Source organism: Rattus norvegicus, chromosome 3 (genome assembly GCF_036323735.1).
Source record: "Rattus norvegicus strain BN/NHsdMcwi chromosome 3, GRCr8, whole genome shotgun sequence".
In the NCBI taxonomy this organism is placed as follows: domain Eukaryota; kingdom Metazoa; phylum Chordata; class Mammalia; order Rodentia; family Muridae; genus Rattus; species Rattus norvegicus.
Genome location: NC_086021.1, coordinates 48,757,845 through 48,777,939, shown reverse-complemented (window position 1 = coordinate 48,777,939; position 20,095 = coordinate 48,757,845). Strand labels below are relative to the sequence as shown.

The 20,095-nt window shown below is 38.6% G+C and overlaps 1 protein-coding gene across 5 annotated transcripts in view; it reads right to left on the bottom strand.

Annotated features, from left to right (window-relative positions):
• Positions 1–20,095, bottom strand: part of Arhgap15 (Rho GTPase activating protein 15) — a 619,269-nt gene that overhangs the window by 224,274 nt on the left and 374,900 nt on the right. For all 5 annotated transcript variants that reach the window (XM_063283268.1, XM_017591542.3, XM_017591541.3 and 2 more), the window contains exon 10: positions 105–203. In XM_063283268.1, coding sequence (XP_063139338.1) covers positions 105–203 — 99 coding nt within the window. The remainder of the gene's footprint in view (positions 1–104; positions 204–20,095) is intronic.

Genomic DNA, 20,095 nt, shown 5'->3' with positions numbered 1-20,095 from the left:
GTCAAGTTTTAATTGCATGGCTTCCCAGAGACATCGAGTGACTCCGTGAACTCCAGCCCTAGCTGTTCAGAGGACTCAGCAATTCTGTGCATTCAGTCACCCACCTCTTTTTTCAACAGCTTCAATGCATTGCTTTACAAACCATGGAACTGTGGAATGTTCTCGTTCACACACTGTGTGCAGATGAGAGCCAAAAATTTGATCTGCAAATGAAACAAAGATGAGCTTCATTAAAATCCAAGCCTGCGTTGTTCTTTAATTCGATTTAATTCTACTTCCATAGCCAAAACTGAGATCTTCGTCTTGCATAGGAATTGATTTTTGCTCTATAAGTGTCTATGGCAAATGTATAAAGACTGTGTGTCCCTTCTTTATGGAATAGAATCCTGATCTCTGGGTAAGAAAAATAACATGGTCTTTGATGAAACACGGGTAAAGAGTGAGTTATAGACTCTAAGGGACTGAACTCTACTGTCTCTGAAATAATGCAGAGAGGCTGATATGGCCCTCATGGAATAATTAAGCTTAGATCATCTGGAATCCTGAGTGTTTTAGAAGTTTACCAGCAGTTATCAAGAATGCAGTTTGTCCAGTATATTTAAGGTATTCATTCTGCAGGGGTATTTGATAAGGCACAGAGTAGCAAGGCAAGTATTATAAAGTATTGCTTAGTGTTTCTCCTGCCTTGAATGCCCGCCCTCTTGTCAGATTTAAGTATCACCTTTCTGACAAGTTCAGTTCAGAAAACCCCTGTGTCACCTCCAGTCGACTCCCAGAATAGCAGTTTCTCTCGTTGTTTAACAGATGCAGCAAGAAACAGGGCCCAAGCTCAAAATGGCCCAGCGACATCAAATTAAACCAAGTTAAACAGAATTCAAGACTTGTATTAAAGTGATTTCAACTGTTTTTATTTGTTTGAGCTATGATATATGTGAGCTTCTATAAAAGGGCAGAAGAGATAATATTCCTCAGACTCACTTTTAAAGATCTATTTGTTTCAGAGGGCATTTCTCTGAACTAATGCTGAATTGGGCTCTGAGATCCCAGCCCTTCCCTTTCATTTAGAATAAGGCAGATATTTTTTCGAGCACCATTTTTGCATTTATGATTATGGGATTGTGGCTTGGATTTAAACTGTCTCCTGAAGATTCATTTGTTCAAAGTACCATTCCCCAGCTGGGGGTAGTACTGAGAGGCGATTGGACCATGAGGGCTCTGAGCTAATCAAAGGTTGAATTCATTAACAGATAGCTCTTCTCACAGCATTTTCCAGCCACTTCTCAAAGATCAGTGCCACTCAACACCATTGTCTGTACCAATAACTTGGCTTTATTTGGGGATGGAGCTTATCTCCACTTGACATGTAAGACCTATGTTGACTATGTGGTTTGTTTAACTTACTTAGAATTCAGATCCAGAAGGGTCAAGGCAATACAGTTACTATGGGTCTCCAAGACTCACACAATGTTCATATATAGCGAAAACTCACCAAAAGGGCTTTGAATTGTCAGTTGGGGTATTGTAGAAAAAAATTTACATATAAGGAAATGTAGAGAAAATAGATAATGTTGCATAACAGAATGCTAAGTGACAAGGTATTTTGAAGACTAAGAAACTGAGATTTCAGGAAGGTGGATTTACATCTATTACTTAGGGAAATGTCTTGGGGGTGTGCTGGTAAAAACATCATGGAGGGAATCAAGTTAGGCTAATGCACTATTAATAACACACTCTGATGTGGAAATATGTGTTTATACAAGAGACAGGAAGAAGATAAACTCAAAACCCAGATAGTATAAAGAAATGGCAAACAGTTGGATATGCTTTGAACACTTGATGAGGTAGCAGAGACTTGTTCCAAACGGTAAGCATCCCTGTACTAAAAAGTGACATAAATATTACCTAAGAAAAATTGCCTACGACTTCAGATCAAAGGGTTTACGCTGGCTAGAGGTCACAGTCAGGAAACATTACTACAACACATAAGCCTATTAGTAGACTTCATAATTTATGTCCATTGCACAAATGTTGATTGACTCTTGTATCTGCACAGCAACAAAGCAAGCACTTTACATTGTAAGTATATATACTGAGATTTCTCTAATATTGTAGGGTTGATACAGCATGTATCTTGAAAGGTGTTGAGTGGTAAGAATGATGCCCTCCAATATATGTCTGTATCTTTCCATGCTGGGGGTGGGGCATGGTTTACTTTGGATGGAAGTCATTTAAGGGAGATAGATGCTGTCATAAAGTGGGTGCTAAATTTCTAGTACATCTTTGTTTCGCTTTCCTTTTCACCTAGATATAAGAGAAAGACAAGGAGATGAGTGGGTGAGACCAGCAGCATAGAAAAGTGACTTTTGGTGTGTTCAGAGATTTTGTTTTCTTCTCTTAAATTTCCTCTTTAATCCACTTAGTTATCTGTGAAAGACAATCACAAATCCCTGTTAGCTGGCACAGTAACCCCAGAATGTCCCGTGCATGCATTATACTGCCACACACTCTCCATCTTCTGCATGTATCCTGTGTAGGAGACTAACTCCAAAAGAAAGAGAAAGAACGTGCAATGGGGAATATGCTGTATCTGGGTTAGTAAAGGTGCATTGTGGGAGTATATGGAAAATGGCCAGATCAGCTTTCCCTATGTAAAAGTTCCCAACAAAGAGAAAAGCCCTCAGATATAAGTAAGACTTGATTAAAAAAACTAAGAGAGGGACACAAGCAGCATTTGGAGAGATGGAGAGAATGATGGTATTACTAGGTTGCTTCAGTCACAAAAAAATTCAGGGCTTATTAAAATCTTGATGGGCTAACCTTGAAAAGGAAATGAATATTGTATTATGACGTGATCTATATTTTGTCAACCAGGCTCAGTTATTTGACAGATACTAATGATCTCCTTCAAATAAGTCTGTCCCTTATAAGTTCCTTTCTTGTCCTTAAAATTCACACAGGTTGGCCAAATGGCCCAACAGGTAATGCCACTTGCTGTCAAGAAACCTAATTAAAATTCCTCTGATCCAAATAGAGAACTCCTAGAAAATTTTCTTTGAACTCTACACAGTAAAAGAAATATGCAGATACCTACACATATATGTATGTATGTGCACACAAAATCACAATTGATAGAAATGTAATAGAATTCATGAGACATAACCCAAGATTATTCTTGACTGAAGTCTACATTCCCTGCGTTTCTGGATGATGGGATGGTCTACACAAGCAAAAGTGACCTTTGCCTGCCTACTTTACTTTGCTTCCTTGTGAAAAGACTGTAGAGAAGGAGGCATTTTCTCTTTTTGTTCCCACTTGGAGCATCACTTTGTGATAGCACTTGGATCAACTGGAGCATCTGTGTCATTATGAGACAGACTTGAGAACAGAGGCTAACTTGATTTACAAAAGAAAGCAACAGAACATGTTATATACCAAACCATGAAACACTTCCCTAGATTTCCTTACATACCATTATTTGAAACAGGATTGCCCATCCTAACCAATATGAAGGAACATTAGCAGGTTGCTTGGTCTTTATACTGAAGTGTGTATTTATTATAACCATAATTCTGCTTGATCCACGGTTAGGTTATGGTTAGACCTATTTGATAGTTAATCATGGGGGCTCAGAGGATGGGTTGGTTAGACACCAGCGTCTTAGCTAAATAGACAATACAGACTTTGTCATACCAAAGTCAGAAGAACGGTATAGATTTTGTTTTGTTCCTGGTTTTCATCTTTTTGGAGTTAGAGTGTGGGTTTATATTGCCTACCCTGTAACCATAAGGTTCCACTTATCAGAGAACCTAGCAGTTATGTCCCCTCATATCCTCTGACGTTGAGCTTGATCTGCAGGTGGCTTGGTATAATATGGTGTGAACAGGAATTTATCAGTTTCAGATGAAAGTCTTATAGAGCACTGCAATTTCCCACTCACCTTGTTGTTTCTCTGATGATGCTTAAAGGAAATCTTCTCTGGCTGACTACTGCCCTATCATCCTCGGCTCTGGGCTAAGCATGTATGTCCAGAACTCAACCCAATGTTTAGAACATCAACCAGACTGCATATAAACCACGTCTGCTCAGCCAGACCTGTTCTAGGTCACACATGACACACCACCACTGTAGAGCCATTATAGTATATGCTGCAAAGTTCTGTTTGTTATTCAGTAATAGCTCACTGATTCAACTGCAATTCAGGTTGACGATGAAATATGGTTTAACCTGTGCTACCAGACGAAAAGGACAAGAAGTAGCTGAGCATGAAAATTGAGACGAGAGAGAGAAAAGTATGAAGAATGAAATTAGCCACAAATAAGGAAGTATATGCTCAGTTTTAATTCAGTGTATGTATAAATCCCAAAGGTAGTTATTTATACCTTAATATTTATTCTTGTTATGCCTTGCAAAATACTATGGCAGTTCTTATGCTGTGTTTTTATTTCTACCTAACTCAATTCGGTAGATACCAGTGAACACCTAGCATACACTGAGTAGTGTAGAGAATGCAAAGTTTCATTCATTCATCACTCATTCATCCATCATTCATTCACTATTACATGCCAGAGAGAAGACAGGCTGCATTACAGCCTGAAACTGTCTATAGTTTAGTGTACACTTCCTACAGGACTTTCACAGTAGTCACACTAAAATGTAACTTTCGTTATTACAGTAAACAATCATGGTGCTTAAATATATGAGCCTATGGGGGGGGTCCTCATCCAAATTGTCATAATGTTCAATAATAACAATTTCAAAGAGATCATGAATTTGGGGGGGTTAGGAGAGGGAAGAATGATAGTGATGCAGATTTATGAAGTTCCAAAAAGAAATAAAATTAATAGTATTGAAAAAGAAAATATCTTATGTTAAAGTGTGTTTTGTGGACTGCTGGACACCAGAACTTGTCAACAGAGTTCTTTATGGAGTCCCATTTGCTTTCCTGTTAATGTGCTAACTGTGGTCCATGACTCTAGGATGCTGCCCAGCACTGCAGTAGCTCCCACTGACTAAAAGTTGTTTTTCTCTAGTGTAAGGCTGAAAATATAAGGTGAAATATTATGACTCGGGCTTATTTGTATTTTCTACATATGTAACCTACTAATCAATCTTCATTGCATTGATGGTAGATGTTATTACTCTACTAATTTTACAGAAGAAAACACCTAAGTCATAGATACTGAATTATTGTTCATGGTCACAAAGATTTAGGCTATGAGCAACAAAAGATGAAAATGAACCAGAAGTGAAGAGACTCCTGGCCCAGTGGGTATGGGAAGCAGATATAGGAAGTAACAAAGTCCACCAGATAACCCCTCACTTTCCTTTTTGTTCCTTTCTGGGTGAGAAAGCATGAGAGGTTGGAGAAGAACAGAGATGGGAACTTGAGGGTGAAAGTAAGAGTTTTAGGTGCAGTAGAATGGTGATGCAGACAAAGATGAGAAGCTGTCTTTGGCTTCTGACAACTTTTAAGATATGGGTGACTGTAAAGAAAGTCAACTTAGGAGAGTGATAACAAGAGAGATCAGATGGGTATGATAGAGTCTTGGGAAGAAGATGAGGAAGAGAAGAGTTAGATAGACAAGAATGTAAGACATGCTGTTTGGCTTGGGGGAGATAGGAAAATCAACTGCAGTATAGTTTTGATTGCTGAGGGGTGAGGATGCTGGCTATCCTGGATAGTCATGTGGGAGTGGAGGAAGTGTGCTATTGCCACTCATGGAAGCATGCAGAAAAATGGGTATCCCATAAAAAAAACTATCCTTCTACCATCAACAATGCCCTAGGAAGTAAAACAAAACAAAGCAAAATGACCTTCTTCAACCTAAATATTTTATATTTCAGTAGGTAGTATTTGAGGCAGTCATTATTAGATCAACTAATGTTTCTCATATTACATATATTCTTCTTAAGATTTATTGAGTTTACTCAAGAGTGTATTGCTCTGGAGTATAGGATCTCAGCTCCCACATGATCCGTCAAAGTCCAAGGCTGTCTTATGGATCAAACTGGGGCCTCCTTCACGAAATTAAAAATCCAGATGTAGAGAGATTGAGGACAGTTTTATCTCTGTAGATGTGAACCGTGAGGTTGCCTAGAGTTAAATGCTGAGGTTTTCACAGCCCCTTCTGAGCTAGCTATATAGGATGGCTATGTGAACAGAGCAATTCTATTTGGAGGAAGTTGGACATATGCACAAAAGCCTCCGGCAGCAACTACATCTTCTCCATGACACTTAGACTTCCCAAGTCCTAAAGTACAAAGGTGCCCCCAACCCTTCTTGACGGCATTTCTTCACATTGTTTTCTGTTTGTTACTATTATAAATGTGACGAAAGCGTGGCCGTAGCACTTCCCGTGGGTTTGTGAAAGAAAGGGTACAATTATAATATAAGATCAAGAGAATGGCTTGGTGGGATCTCCCCCATTCCAGTCAGGAAGCAGATTGTATACATCAAATCTCTCTCTCAAAGGCCACACAGAAGAATTAGGGCCAAAGTAAAGAACAGAGCTGGACGAGGACTATGAAACTATACATTTTGTGTTCCTAGGTTCAGCCACACCCCCACACAATTGGTATCTCTGACCTAGACAGTCAAGTAATCAGGATATTTTCAGTCTTACATATTTGGATTGTCCATTTTCTATAGATTTGCAACTGAAAATAATCTTCAGCAGGACCCTGGACTTCACCATAAGTTATGAATTACTCAGAGGGAATTTTATCAACGAAAAAGTATCATATAGATCGATGAAAAATAAAATTATGAAATCTAAGGGTAAATTTGGAATTGCCTCCCATCTGCAGATCTGACCAAGTTCAGAGGTCAACATACCAAGGAGAACCTTTATGTTACAGGGAAGTGTTTGGCTTTCTGTCTTAAAATAGTGTAGACAAGGGGGAGGGAAAGAGGAGAAATTTTCTTTTCTTGGCAAGCTTACATGACCAGCTTTGCCCCTAAACTCCATGCTTGCTGCCTGGCACACCATTAAGGATTATTTCTGCTTTCCTCCTCCTTATGGATATTCAAAAATGGGAGCCTTCCCAGAACCCCGAGTTCCTAACTCCCCACCTACATCCCCATCTGTGGGCTCACTGCTAATCTTTTCTTCCTGTCTTAACAACTTTTGTTTTGTATTTAGAAAAGGCCTCTTGCCTGAGGTGTCAATATTTTTGGAATCCTCTGCAAACGTCTCTGGCCTTGGCAAGTGTGATCATTCTATCTCCATCCTACTGCTACAGCATTTATACCAAGGGTGGCAGGCAACACATTGTTTGGAGAAAATCCATTTTCTGTGATTTTTCATTGAAAGCATCTTTTGGTGAGAAAAATAAATAGACCTTCCACATGACTGCACTTATAAATCATGTTGTTTACATAATGAATTAGAGTTTAACTTGAGAGTGGTGGGTTTTAATCTTTAAGCTCTCAAACTTTTGACCAATTTAGTTAGTTCATCAGCATAACCAGGTTAAGTCTCCCAGGCTACAAATTAGCTTCATTCTCCCTCCTTGCTGCTGTATTTTTTTTTTGACAAATTATGGGAAGAACACCCAGTAATGGGTTCTTTGTCAGCTAGATTCCAAATGAATCAAAACTACGAGGAGAACTACTCAATACATGCAGTTAAATGTTCAAATAATGTGACAGTGTTGCCATCATTTACCTAGAAGACAGTCTCCGCGCACTTTTCAAAAGGATGCTCTGTTTTCAGGAGGGCAAGCCACTAAAGCACAGAGGATGACACATTGTGAGGAGTGAAGAGGTAGGCAGAAAGTGGGAAGAGAAAGCTGGACTGCTCAGCTCAGAAGCTAAGCAGATGATAATCATCGAAATGTGGTGTATTTATTGAGGTGATCAGCTACCCATGGCTGAGAAACATACAATACTGTGTTTACATTAAGAAAATGGATGCTTATCTAAGATATAGAGGAGCAGAAATGGGAGGGGCACAATGAATATAGTCTAAGGGACGAGACTTAGAGATTCTTTGAGATCAAATGCTCAAGGCATCATCAAACATGAAGCCAGACAAATACCACGTGTATGCACCAGCAGCAACTCTAGCCCCAGCACAGAAGCACCAAATTTCAATTACGTTGGTTTTAGTGAAGGATGCTTCAGTGACTGAGATCATGCGAGACAATATATGCAAGCGAAGAAAGCATGTGGCTCTCTTTGCTTTCAAAGAAGGTCACATTCACTTGAAGTTTCCTCTCCCCAAAATGTCACATGCAAGCAGATAATTTTTAATATGCTGTCATAAGGGAGATGAAGGGGATAGTGGCATATGCAAATAATAGCCTTATCATGTAATTTTAGCAGTTTAAATGGAATCTTTATTTTAAATTCTTTCTACTTTCTTTTATTTTTGAGATTATAATATTTACAACATTACTCCCCGTTTTTCCCTTTAAACCTTCCTATGTACCCCTTCTGACTATTTTTCAAATCTATGATCTATTTTTTATTCATTGTAATTACATGCCTAGATGTTTGTGTACACACGTATGTCTTTCTAACTGTAACCTACAACGTGTGTGTAACATTCCTTGTGTGTGTGTGTTCTGGGCTGACCATTTGGTACTAGAGAAGCAGTTGATGTGCTCTTCTCTGGAGAATACTGCTCTTCCCACTCTGCATTCCTCAGTCTCCTGTAGTTCTTCATGTCACCACAGACTCTGACGGGTCTATTGGTCTCACTATTGTTCAGCTCGTGTTCAGGCAGTCATTGGTTGCGTTTTACATCTCCTTTAGCTTGATTCTTACAGCTTCATGTAGCTTCATGTTCTTCTCTTCAAACACACTATGACATGTTAACACGACACTCAGGGCAGTCTCTAAGCTTTGCTGAAATGGTACGGAAGGTAGGTAGGTGATTTGAACGAGCTCTTGACTGGAGTTTATGTATGTATGGAATACAGATGTCTGTCTAGTGCTGTCTAGATGAGTGTACTACCGGATATCTCTTTAGTGCTTCAGAAAGTGCTTAATTTTCTTGCAAAGCTTCATGTGTTTGATTAAAAGGATAAACTACTGCCTTTTTGCCTATAAATCCAAAACATTGAGTTGGTTTTCTGCTGAACCTCTAGCATATAGTGAACCTCTAATTGCCTTATGACTTTTGAGATGAGGCAAGTACAAAAAAAATGAATGCTTTCAACTTTTCAGTATTTTAAACTGTAAGTAAGCAGGCATTTCCAAATGCTATGTATGTACCCTGCTTCTGCTTGTTCATTCATGTTGTTCATTCATGTCTGTTTTGCTTTGCTAAACCTCATAGCTCTACAGGCTGTGATAGACAATAACAGCATCCACTGTGGGAGGATTGACCTGGAGATTTGCCTAGACAGTGCAGCGATCTCCAGTCTGGTGTATAGACCATGAGGCTGAAGATTCCGTTTGAAGATGGTCAGCTGTCTGTAGTAGCACCAGCATTCTTTGAGGAGAGTAGAGCAAGGGTGTCTTTTGGTGAAAGCTAGCAGCCACACAGATGAAAATGCAATGTTCTTTCCTGTACTTTCTACAGTTCTCATCTTCCCTTTTTAGGGACTTCCAAGAGTGTCTACTTCCCACAGATCCATGGTGGGTGTCCTTGTATGAGGTCCCTGTTCATTTAAGCATGCATGGAATTATACCCCAACTATGATTGTTTTCTGATTGGTGCAATGGACTCCTCTGAGAGAGTTCAGCAGCCACAAGGAAATGAGTATCTTCAACTCATTAACCCAATAGAACAGTGAGCATTGAATTCTGTGTGTGTGTGTGTGTGTGTGTGTGTGTGTGTTTAAGACAGCAACTTTGACTCATACTCTCTGCTTATACAAAACCATTCTCCCTTCTCCCTCTCTCTCTCTCTCTCTCAAACACACACACACACACACACACACACACACACACACACACACACCTTGAATCACAATAGTAGAGAGAATGACAATTTTTCTTGAAAAGAATTTTCATAAGATATCATTTCATCCATTCAAAGTATCCATCCAAGATTTTTTCAGTGTCTTTCAGAAATAGTAAAAAGACTTTATCATTACATAGTGTGTGTGTGTGTGTGTGTGTGTGTCTGTGTATGTAGAAAGAAACATATAAACACATTAATACTTAACATGAAATCAGAAACTGATAAGCAAAGTAGAGCTGGTGGTATAGCCAAGGAAGACATCTATGAATGAATGTCTTTTGAGAGAACTGAGCAATGTAAGCACACAGAGAGACAGAAAACACACAGAGCTACTGGAGAAAGCTATGGCTTAGAAGGTTGGGAGGCTGGCATACGGTGACTAGGAAGCAGGGCGGTGCTGAGGAAACTGAAAAGATGGGCCAAACTGCTGGAGGCCAAAGCAGGTAGAGAAACACATGGGTCATAAGAGGACACAAAACATAACTTTGAATAGGATTTTATGCTACCGAATTGGAGATGGTTGAGCAAGGGGTGAATGGTATGATTTACATCTCTAAATGATTCTTTGGAGCAGTTGCTGTGCAGAGACTAAATTTAAGAGGGTCAAGCAAAGAAGCAGAGAGGCCAGGCAGGGGGCTGCTGAAATATTCCCCAGGGAAAGGATGGAACTTGGATAAGGATGGTAATAACGGAAGTGACTAAACGTGGTTTAATTTAGAATATATTTTTAGGCAGGATTTGCTGATGGAAGTGAAAGAGACAAAGTTAGAGTGGAGGGTGACTCCAGCTGGCACATGGCTGTGGTATTTCCTGAAATAGAGAACACGTGGGAGCCAGGGAATCAAGGGTTGCTCTGGATAAATTTGAGATGTCTACCAAGCACCCAGGAAGATGTCAAAGAGACATTTGAATATGCAAGTCTGGAGTGTGAGGCTGGCGTTTTAAGTTTGGAGAATGTCAACCTACTGATGGAATTAGAAGCCACCGAATGTTTGAACAGTGTCCAATAGTTGGAGAATAACAAGAATAGAGAAAAAGTAGCCAAGAAATGAGAAAAGCAAGACCCACCAAAGAGGCGCCCATTGACCTGAGTGCCTAGTCTCCTTCTAGGCAATATGTCCCCACAATGGACAGCGATGAGTAAGATGGTGTCTGAATTCGCAGCCCGTAGTCTAAAACTATGGATGATATGAAAACATGGCATGATAGCTTTGGGAACAGAAGTTGGAATTAACAAGAGGGAGAAAACAAGGATAGTTTAATGGTGTTGGTAACTTTCAGCTGAAAGAGTAAAAGAGACTTTGAGTTCACTCAGTGAGGAATCGATGTTCAACGTAATAGAGACTTTGCATAGTAGGAAAAGTGCAGGCTCCTTCCTCTGCTTTTATACATATGAATTACATTATTTTGCTTATGCATTGGGTACTTCCAGTTACCAAGTATATACATTAATCAGTGAAAGGTAAAAGTGAGCAAGGAGAAATATTTTATAAAAGTAAGTGATTTACATCCAAAGACAGGATAATAAATAAATAAAGGGGGGAATAAAGAAGCATTAGTTCACTTTGTGAGTTTTAGATGATTGACATGAGCAGATATGTGTACAGCACAGAGTGTTCCTTTGCAGCAGGAGTTGACAGTATTTTGTATTTTTCACTTGCTCTTCTTCACCTCCTTAGAATCATGGATGTGGTCAACAATAGAAAGAGGATCGTTTATAAAATTCAAGCATGTCAAATTGTGTTGTCTTCTCCAATATTTGCTTACCAATAATTTATACACTTTCAATAGAAATTTCACAGAATTTGCTTGCTGAGTCACAAAGCTTAGAATAATTTATCTCCACTTGAAGTTGTCAAGTATCATGTTCTTTAACTAGGAAGGGCTGCTCTATTGAGGATAGACACTACTGTGAAATAGACGATTTTATTTAGAATTTTTATAAATCTGAAATAAATAAAATTTAAATTTTATTTACAAATTATAAATGATTGCAATTATAAGGAGAGAATAGATGCATAAAATTTGGACAAATTAAGGGAAGTAGATAATTTATCTTTTAGGCCAACTAATAGAGATTAAAGACGAAAACATTATCCAATGATTAAGAATCGAAAAGATTCTTTTCGGTTGGGGAAAGCACAGACATTTAAATTCCAGAATTAAGCATACTCTAGGTAAGAAGGCTGTATTTTCTCTAATGTCAGCATAGATTTGTTCCAATCCCAAGTGGTAAAGACTTCAATTTATTTGCATGAATGTAGAGTTCAATAAGAAAAGACTCAAAGTCAGTAGGAGTAAAACTGCTTAATGATTTCAAGTATTGCTTGTAATGTATTAATATAACAGGTTTGAATATCTATAATGGAGTCTCTTTCATTTGGGTCTTAAGGGTGTTCTTCAAGCCACTAAGGCTGAGCACTAGGTATGTGCTGGAGTACGGAACAGGAAAGCACTTTAGGTTAAAAGCACTTTCTCTCTCAGCCCCGGGTTAAAAGCTATTTCAGGATTCTGTTAAAGGCATTCTTTAGTCCTCAGCTTTGGCTTAGAAGTGGCTTTGATGAGAAGTGCTTTGAGGCAGGTAAAGGATTTTATAATAAACCATATTAAGAGCCTGAGAGAGTCATGTGGCTCGGTGGAACATTGGGTTGCTTGGTGCGGTGAGTGTAAGCTGTGCTTAGAAATTCCCATTCTCAGTAGGTTGTTTGAAGCGAGGTGGCTCACTAGTTAAGTCTGTGTAAATAAATGGAAATCCAGTTTCAGCAATATAGTAGAGAGGAGAGATTACGATTCCAAATTAGAAGGCCAGGATGCACACATTCTGAAAACAAGTTGTCATTTTTGGGGTTTCTAGTCAAACATTGTTCGTTTCTCCTTTTTCAGCTCTCACTGCAGAAAGGGACAATTCAAAGGCACTTCTAAGACACCCAATCTACCCAAAATTTACCCACAAGACAGGATGGCTAGGAATCCTCTTGTGAGAGGCCATTTTGTATCTTGCACATTTTCAGGGTCAAGTCTTAGACCCAGGCAACAGGATTTCTTATTGGGATGTGAAAGTGTTATAGAAATGAAATGGAGATCTCTGTTGGAAATGTCTACTGAACAGGCAGAATGATGTCTACAACCCTTCATGTTTTCCCCTAAGAGTTGATTTTAGTTGAAGTTTGTGAACTTGCTGAGGTCAATGAGAGTTCTAAGGGAGGGCAAAGGATGCATGTACTCCAGCTATATCCAGGGGCTAGGAATGAATTCTGTTAAGAAAACAGCTCCAGACATAAAGGAATGAGCAGTTTTTTCACCTCATGAGATTCAAAGCCTCAGAGAGATGCTTTGGGTCTTTGAAAACCATCTACACATGCATAGCGGAAGAGCAAAGAGCGTGCATTCTCTGTTGAGGACAGGAGCAGCAAGAAGAATTGAGCATGGCTACCGGGAAGCTTGTGCAAGTATAGTTGCTCTAGGCAGGGACATGGCTAACTCTCAAGGCTGCTGTTTGTCCAATCGTAGTGATGTGCTTTCTTTGGGCAACATATGGAGTCTAAAACAGAAAAAAAAACTAAACAAAACAAAACCAAAACCAAGGGGCAGGAGGGCTACATCATATACCTTATTTTAGGCAATGTAGTTCAGCACTCCTACTAAGAACTGGGAAATTTTACTTCTACAGGAGACAGCCATTTACACAATTCTGTTAGGACTTTTATAAAAATCAAACAAAACTAGATCACATCACCTAATGAGAACTGTTCAACAATGCCTTTTCCCAGTGTCTTTCCATCAGCCTTCTAGTGGAGATGTTTATGTTGGCTGTGCATATGAAATTGATGGCTTTGAATAATCTCTGGAGAAGGACTGAAGAGGTTCACTTTGCAGAAGGAGGCACAACTTTCTTATCTTTGTGACCCCAATATTTACATACTGTTTGGTACATGATAGGTCTTCAGTAAATCTTTTAAAGCAAATAAAAGGCTTGTTTTTTTAATGAATAGAAAAAATCACAAATAAGCTTTTCATACAAAATGCTTAGCTTAGAGCAGTCCAAACACCTACAACAGGCTATTGTTGTCACCAAATACTCATCATTTTATCCCAACCAATCTCTGTGTCCCCCAGGCTTTCCTAAAGTTGCACAGTTTAAATGTCTCCAAAGTCCAAATACGTCAACTTAGAGACTCAGATCGAAGACCATAGAATAAAGGAACCATTAACCTTCCCCATATTTTCTGCTTATAATGTCTCCCAAATTTGTTACCTGAATGCTTCTTAAGTCATCTGGCATTTGATATATCACGCCATATTTTTGCACATTTATCTTTCTTGCTCACATTTTGGGAGCATTATGAAATTTTATACCCTCTATAACACCATGTTTCAATGTGTATGTGTCACTGGCAATAGCAATGACAATCAAAACTCAAACAGAAGGACAAGCAAGTCCATCCCTCGACTGAGCACAGAGCTAGGTACATGGATGTTGAAAACACTAACTTTATTAATGCAGTGTCACAGAGCTGTACCAAGATCAATCTGTTGTGACAGATTCAGAGTGTGTTCTCTATGATCAGGAGAATGCTGCACACTAGTAAGATGAGAGTTAGAGAGAGACAGCATAAAATTAGCAATCAGTATTTGTTACAGTAATTGCTCTTTATAAAATGTCAACAATTCTAAGAGATATTATTAAGAATGTGTGAAGACAGATAATTTCATCACCTTGCCCAAATTTACAAAACATGTAAGCAGTAAAGACAAAATTAGACTTCAAATCTATTTTAAAATTCAGTACTCCTGATGGTTTATAATGCACAATTTTCCTCAATAAATAAAGCAGGATTATCCTCTGCTAGTATAGCAAGAATTTTGGCTAATCTATCTTTCACCATTACCTAGCACCCCAATCGGTTCTCACACTCAAGAAATCTATATTTAAATATGTAATTATTTCAAGTGTGTTTACTACAGCAAAACTAAGTATAACCTTTGGGAGTAAGTATCCCTTTTGTTCAAGAAAGAGTTGAATATTTTCTTAGATGTTCTTTGAGTCTGGGTCTCAAGTCTGGTTATAATGGGGACAGTAGGCTCAGTCTTTTTCCAGCAGAGGCTACTTATGGCCTTTAGAGAGGATGCCTGATTAAACAGTACACATCCTTAAGTTCAAGTATCAGATGAGTGCCAAAGTTTTGTGTCTGTACATGAATTTGAAGGTCTATGGTCGTGTCTATAGTAGCTTCTTGGAGACTCACATCTGAGTCACCAACAGAGGTTTCATCTGGGTTCTGAATAAAGTTCACACCGTAGTTTCTAATCATGGAAACTGATAAATGTCTTTCACTATAACATGAAAAACCTTTCCACTTTCGACACTGTTATTTGTCTCTGAAACAACACTAAACGAGGTCCCATCAAACCGTTTACATTCTATTGAATAGTGTATGCTAATTAGTTTTTAAGATAAAAAATTGGAACCCTCTTAGAGCCTTAGTGCATTTGCAATGTGGACACCCACGGTATTCTGCTCTTCACAGAACGATATATGAGGGAGTTCAAGGGTAATGGCTTTTCTGGCATTTAGCTTATTTGGAATCTTAAGATATGAAGATATCCTTTGGACATTACTTTCAGACCAACTACTTTGTTATTTCCCAGCCTCTGGTCATGTGATAGATTCCTTCATTGTGAGGTTAACTAAGGCCAGGCCTTTTCCCACTCTATCTTTTCTTTCTCTCCTATGAATTTGAGTTATAAGTTCAAAGGGACATGTTAGAACTGATATATTCTAGTTAATGGCCTTCCCATGTGTTTAACTTGGATGACATCTCCTCGAAAATTTCCTTCCTGTATAATGTGGCTAGATAAGAAAATCATTAAAGTATTGGACCTCAACGAGCTTTGAAAGTTCTTGGAATTTATCTTTTTCTCTGTTTGTAGGGGCATCAATCTCCTATGGAAACAACAGTCCTGGTGGTAGGTGCTTATGAAAGATGACTGTGTGTACAAGCTACCATGATAAAAACACCGTCTAAGAGTTGTGTGGCTCCCAGAAAGGTGTCAAGCTAGGCAGTTTTATGATCTTTGTCCAGCTGTAGAGACTATAATTTGGGCAAAATTCAATAAGTAAATAGAAAGAAGATTATAATTCTAAATAAGGTTTAAGAAATAAGTGCATGTCAGATTTTCTTGCACAGATTGACCAAAACACTCATGGTTTATTTAGTTTCCTAAATTAGGACATAATTTATATTTGGTTTTCTTACATGTCTAATCCTCTTCTAATATTATTGCCCAAAATATTTGAAAGTCTTGTTTAAAACTAGGCAAATAACTGCTGCAAAATTGGGAATATGCTAATGAGCACAGTGATTTAGATTTTATCTCAAAATAGTAAAGTGAGCTTGGTATATGTCATTCAACTTTATAGTTGTTCAGCAGATCCAAATGCTTTCTCGGTTAGCCTATGAAGTGCACAGAACAGTTTAATGGAATAGCAATGCTAAAATAGCAGAGATATTTGTAGATAGAGCATAGTTAAGACAGAAAATTGTACAGAAAACGCCTGGACTCGGAAAACTATGTTATAGAAGGCTTGTAATATAAACAGATATTTCTTATAAACTTTAAATATTTCTGAATTCTTTTCTTTACTGGGTCTTTCCCCCAGCTACTATTAAATTGTAGAACTTGCCTTATGGTAGGGATAGCTAATTTTAGGAGGAAGAAAAAGTTTCCCTATTCCTCTTTCACATTATTCTTTCTTTTTCCCTCCTTGTTTGAAAAAATTAAAGTATTTAGAATATACTTTTAAATAACGAAAACAATAATAGCATTTCCCAAGGGATGAGGATGAGACTTTGAAGTATCTGTGATAAGGCACTGGGGGCTCTAGTTTTTATGAGTTGAAGAACTGGCACTTCGACTCTTCTGTTACAACAGTGTATGCTTCCTATACAGGTTATTTAACTCAAATGCCCGGGAAATAGACACAATTACCACCTTCTGGAATGCTACTTAACTTAAACACTCCCTACGGACCTACAGAACCCTACTGTATAAAATATAAGTCAGTTTATGCAGAATTATTTCTTCTTTAAGCTCCTGAATTTTTTTTCAATGTAAAATTTGGACAAAGATTGTCTAAAAGTCCATGTAATAGAAGAAAGAAAGAAAGAAAGAAAGAAAAAAAGAAAGAAAGAAAGAAAGAAAGAAAGAAAGAAAGAAAGAAAGGGAAAAACAAAAACCATTTCCCATAGAACTGGAGTCTGTTCCTAAGAGTTCATATGTCCTATGCCTGTGTACATTTTAATCATGCACTCTTTCAGCTGTTATCAATTTAAAACCAATGAAACTCCCACACCGAGTCCATTTGAGCAGTCAATTTTAATATCTCCAGGCATCTGTAGTTATTCTGAATGGGCTGCAAAAGCAGGGCTAACAAGTTAAGCTCTAAGCATAAGTCGGCACAGGCTGGTGAAGCATACATCAAGCGCAGACAGTTAGTCAATACTCCAGTGTGAAAAACCAGCGAGCATCTTTAAGAAGAGCAATATATTCATAATATGTTCAGCAGTCTGCTTTTCATTCTCTCTTGATGGCTTAGAGTTAGGCTCTGCCTGTCGTCAACAGGGTGGCTTTCAAGCACCCACAGAAACACTTTCAAGGGAAAACTGGTTACTTCTGTGATCAGTAGGTAATGCTGTTTAAAACTGAGAAGAAAGGAGGGAGGAATGTGCCTTTTGTGACTAAAAAAAATCTAGAAAATTGTCTTACTTACGTGCTTGCTTTTTATAGGGAAATAGACATATGTTCCGGGTCTCTGAGCACGACCTCTACTTCAAATATTATGTCACTGTCAGGCCATGTGTCTCAGTGTTGTGTTTGGGAAACATGGCTGCCAGAAATACCTCCCTCCCTCCCAGGAGTGACTGCAAGGCAGGATATGCCTCCTGCAGACAGAGGATGACAATGGAGGCGGAGCATTCCAACAAGATCAAGGCAGTCACCACTTCCATCAAACCATTTCTAACTTTTGGGCTATGGAGCCCTGGGGGAGGGAGTGAAGGGTGTTTATGACATTTAGCTGCTTTCCCAGAACTCTTATGTACTTTTATCTTCAAAAAGAAAGAACATATTAAAGAGACATAACCGAGGAGAAGCAATACTACATAAAGTTTATGTTTTCCGATCTGCTGCCCCAGAAAATGCTTTGATAAAACATACTTGGAGCAACACAGATCATTTCAAAGGAAATCTGAGAGATAGACCTCTCCGTGTTGCAGTTTGGCTGGAATGGAGAGAGAGCTAATTGTGATTACTCAAGTTCTGATCAAACCTATTGCTTTCCTCCCCCAGGCAAAAGTAAAAATTCAGGGAGAGAGGGTTTTTTTCCCTTTCCTTTTCTTTCTTTTTTCTTTTTTCTTTTCTTTTCTTTTCTTTTTATCTGCAGTTGGAGCTGTTCTCTTAATGAATGGATTTTATAGGAGCTCGTTGACTATTTTCTCTTTTAAGGCTGGTTAACACCATGTTTCTCAGGCTGGTCTTGAGTTCCTAGGCTGAAATGAGTCTCCCATAAAAGCCTCCCAGAACAGCTTCAAGGATCAAGAGCAGGCTCCACTACAGGCCTGAAGGTGGTTAATTTTAAATCACTAAAAATGTAGGAATATATATATATATATATATATATATATATATATATATATATATATATATATATATATATGTGTGTGTGTGTGTGTGTGTGTGTGTGTATGTGTGATATAAGTTCTTTATTTTTGTTTTGGAAATTTATGGGGTATTGGTGATATATTATAGATATGGTGATTTATTGTAGATATGAATTTGGGGGTGTTTGTAAGCCAAACTGTCAGTGACGGTAAAAGATACTGAGAACACTCCCTTAATCTTAGGATATGTCAAGATGAAATGTTGACATCAATACTTCCTTGCTTGTAGCAGTCTGGCACATCTGCTGAACATTGTCCCTGATGAGATGCTTGCTGTGAGAGCTCTGGTGTGGATGATTCTTAGAAACACGATCAGTACACACGTGCTATGGATTCTTAAATCCTGCTTACAACAGGCATAAGGAACGGGTAGATCCCAATTCTCATAAACACGGTAAATCCACCCGTCTGGCCGCATATAAAACATTAATTTCTATAGTTGTTCATTCTCTAGATCAGAATAAAATCATGCTTCAATCTCCTGGAATTATCTACTCTATAGCAAAACAAAATCAACAACTAACACTTTGTATGGAAAAGAGAATTATGAAGTTTATAGGAGAGAAATGCAGTATCTACAACTGGTTTGGGATGTTTTCTCACAGGTCCACAGAGGCCATGGGAAGCTAGTAACAATAAAAGGGGGTTCTGAACACTGACAAAGGCCACATGCCTTTTCAGAAAAGAAAGATTTAGGACATGATGAGAGGGCCGAAATATTCATGAACTACCTATCTGGAGGGCAGCAGCCTTCTGACACCTGCAAGAAATATGCTATCAGCCTAATTCTTGGTCTTCTGCATCCAGTTAAGAACATGCTTTGCAGAGTGTTACCCAGTTGGGTTGTAGAATGATGGGTTATTCTAATTATAAACACTCATGCACACATGCATGGACATGTGCACACGCACGCACGCGCGCGCGCACACACACACACACACACACTTTGAGTCAGTGTACAGTACATGCTTAAAACATGGCACACATTTACAACATGAACCAAGCACATCACTACCTTCTACTGTGTCCTTTTTTTATCATAATCTTCAACTTCTCATCCTTTTAAAATTTATTTCTTTTTATTTTACGTGTGTGGGTGTTTTGTCTCGATGTATGTCTATGTGTCATGAGTCTGCAGTTCCTTTAGAGAACAGAAGGTGCCAGATCACCTGGTACTGTAGTTATGGATGGTCGTAAGCCACCATGTGGCTGCTGGGGATTGAACCTGGTTCCTCTAGAAGGATACCCAGGGTCTTTAACTAATGAGACATTTCTTCAGCCTTTCTACTTCTTACTTAGCAGAAACTTGACAGTCTTACACACAGAAGACCCAAGTACAGTATTTCTAATTGCTACTAGAATTCTACTAACCCTATCGAATATATGTCAAAAATCTGGATATAATACCAATGTGTTCTGTCAGGGCATGAGGCTTGGGGATCATTGGCAACAACCTAAGTG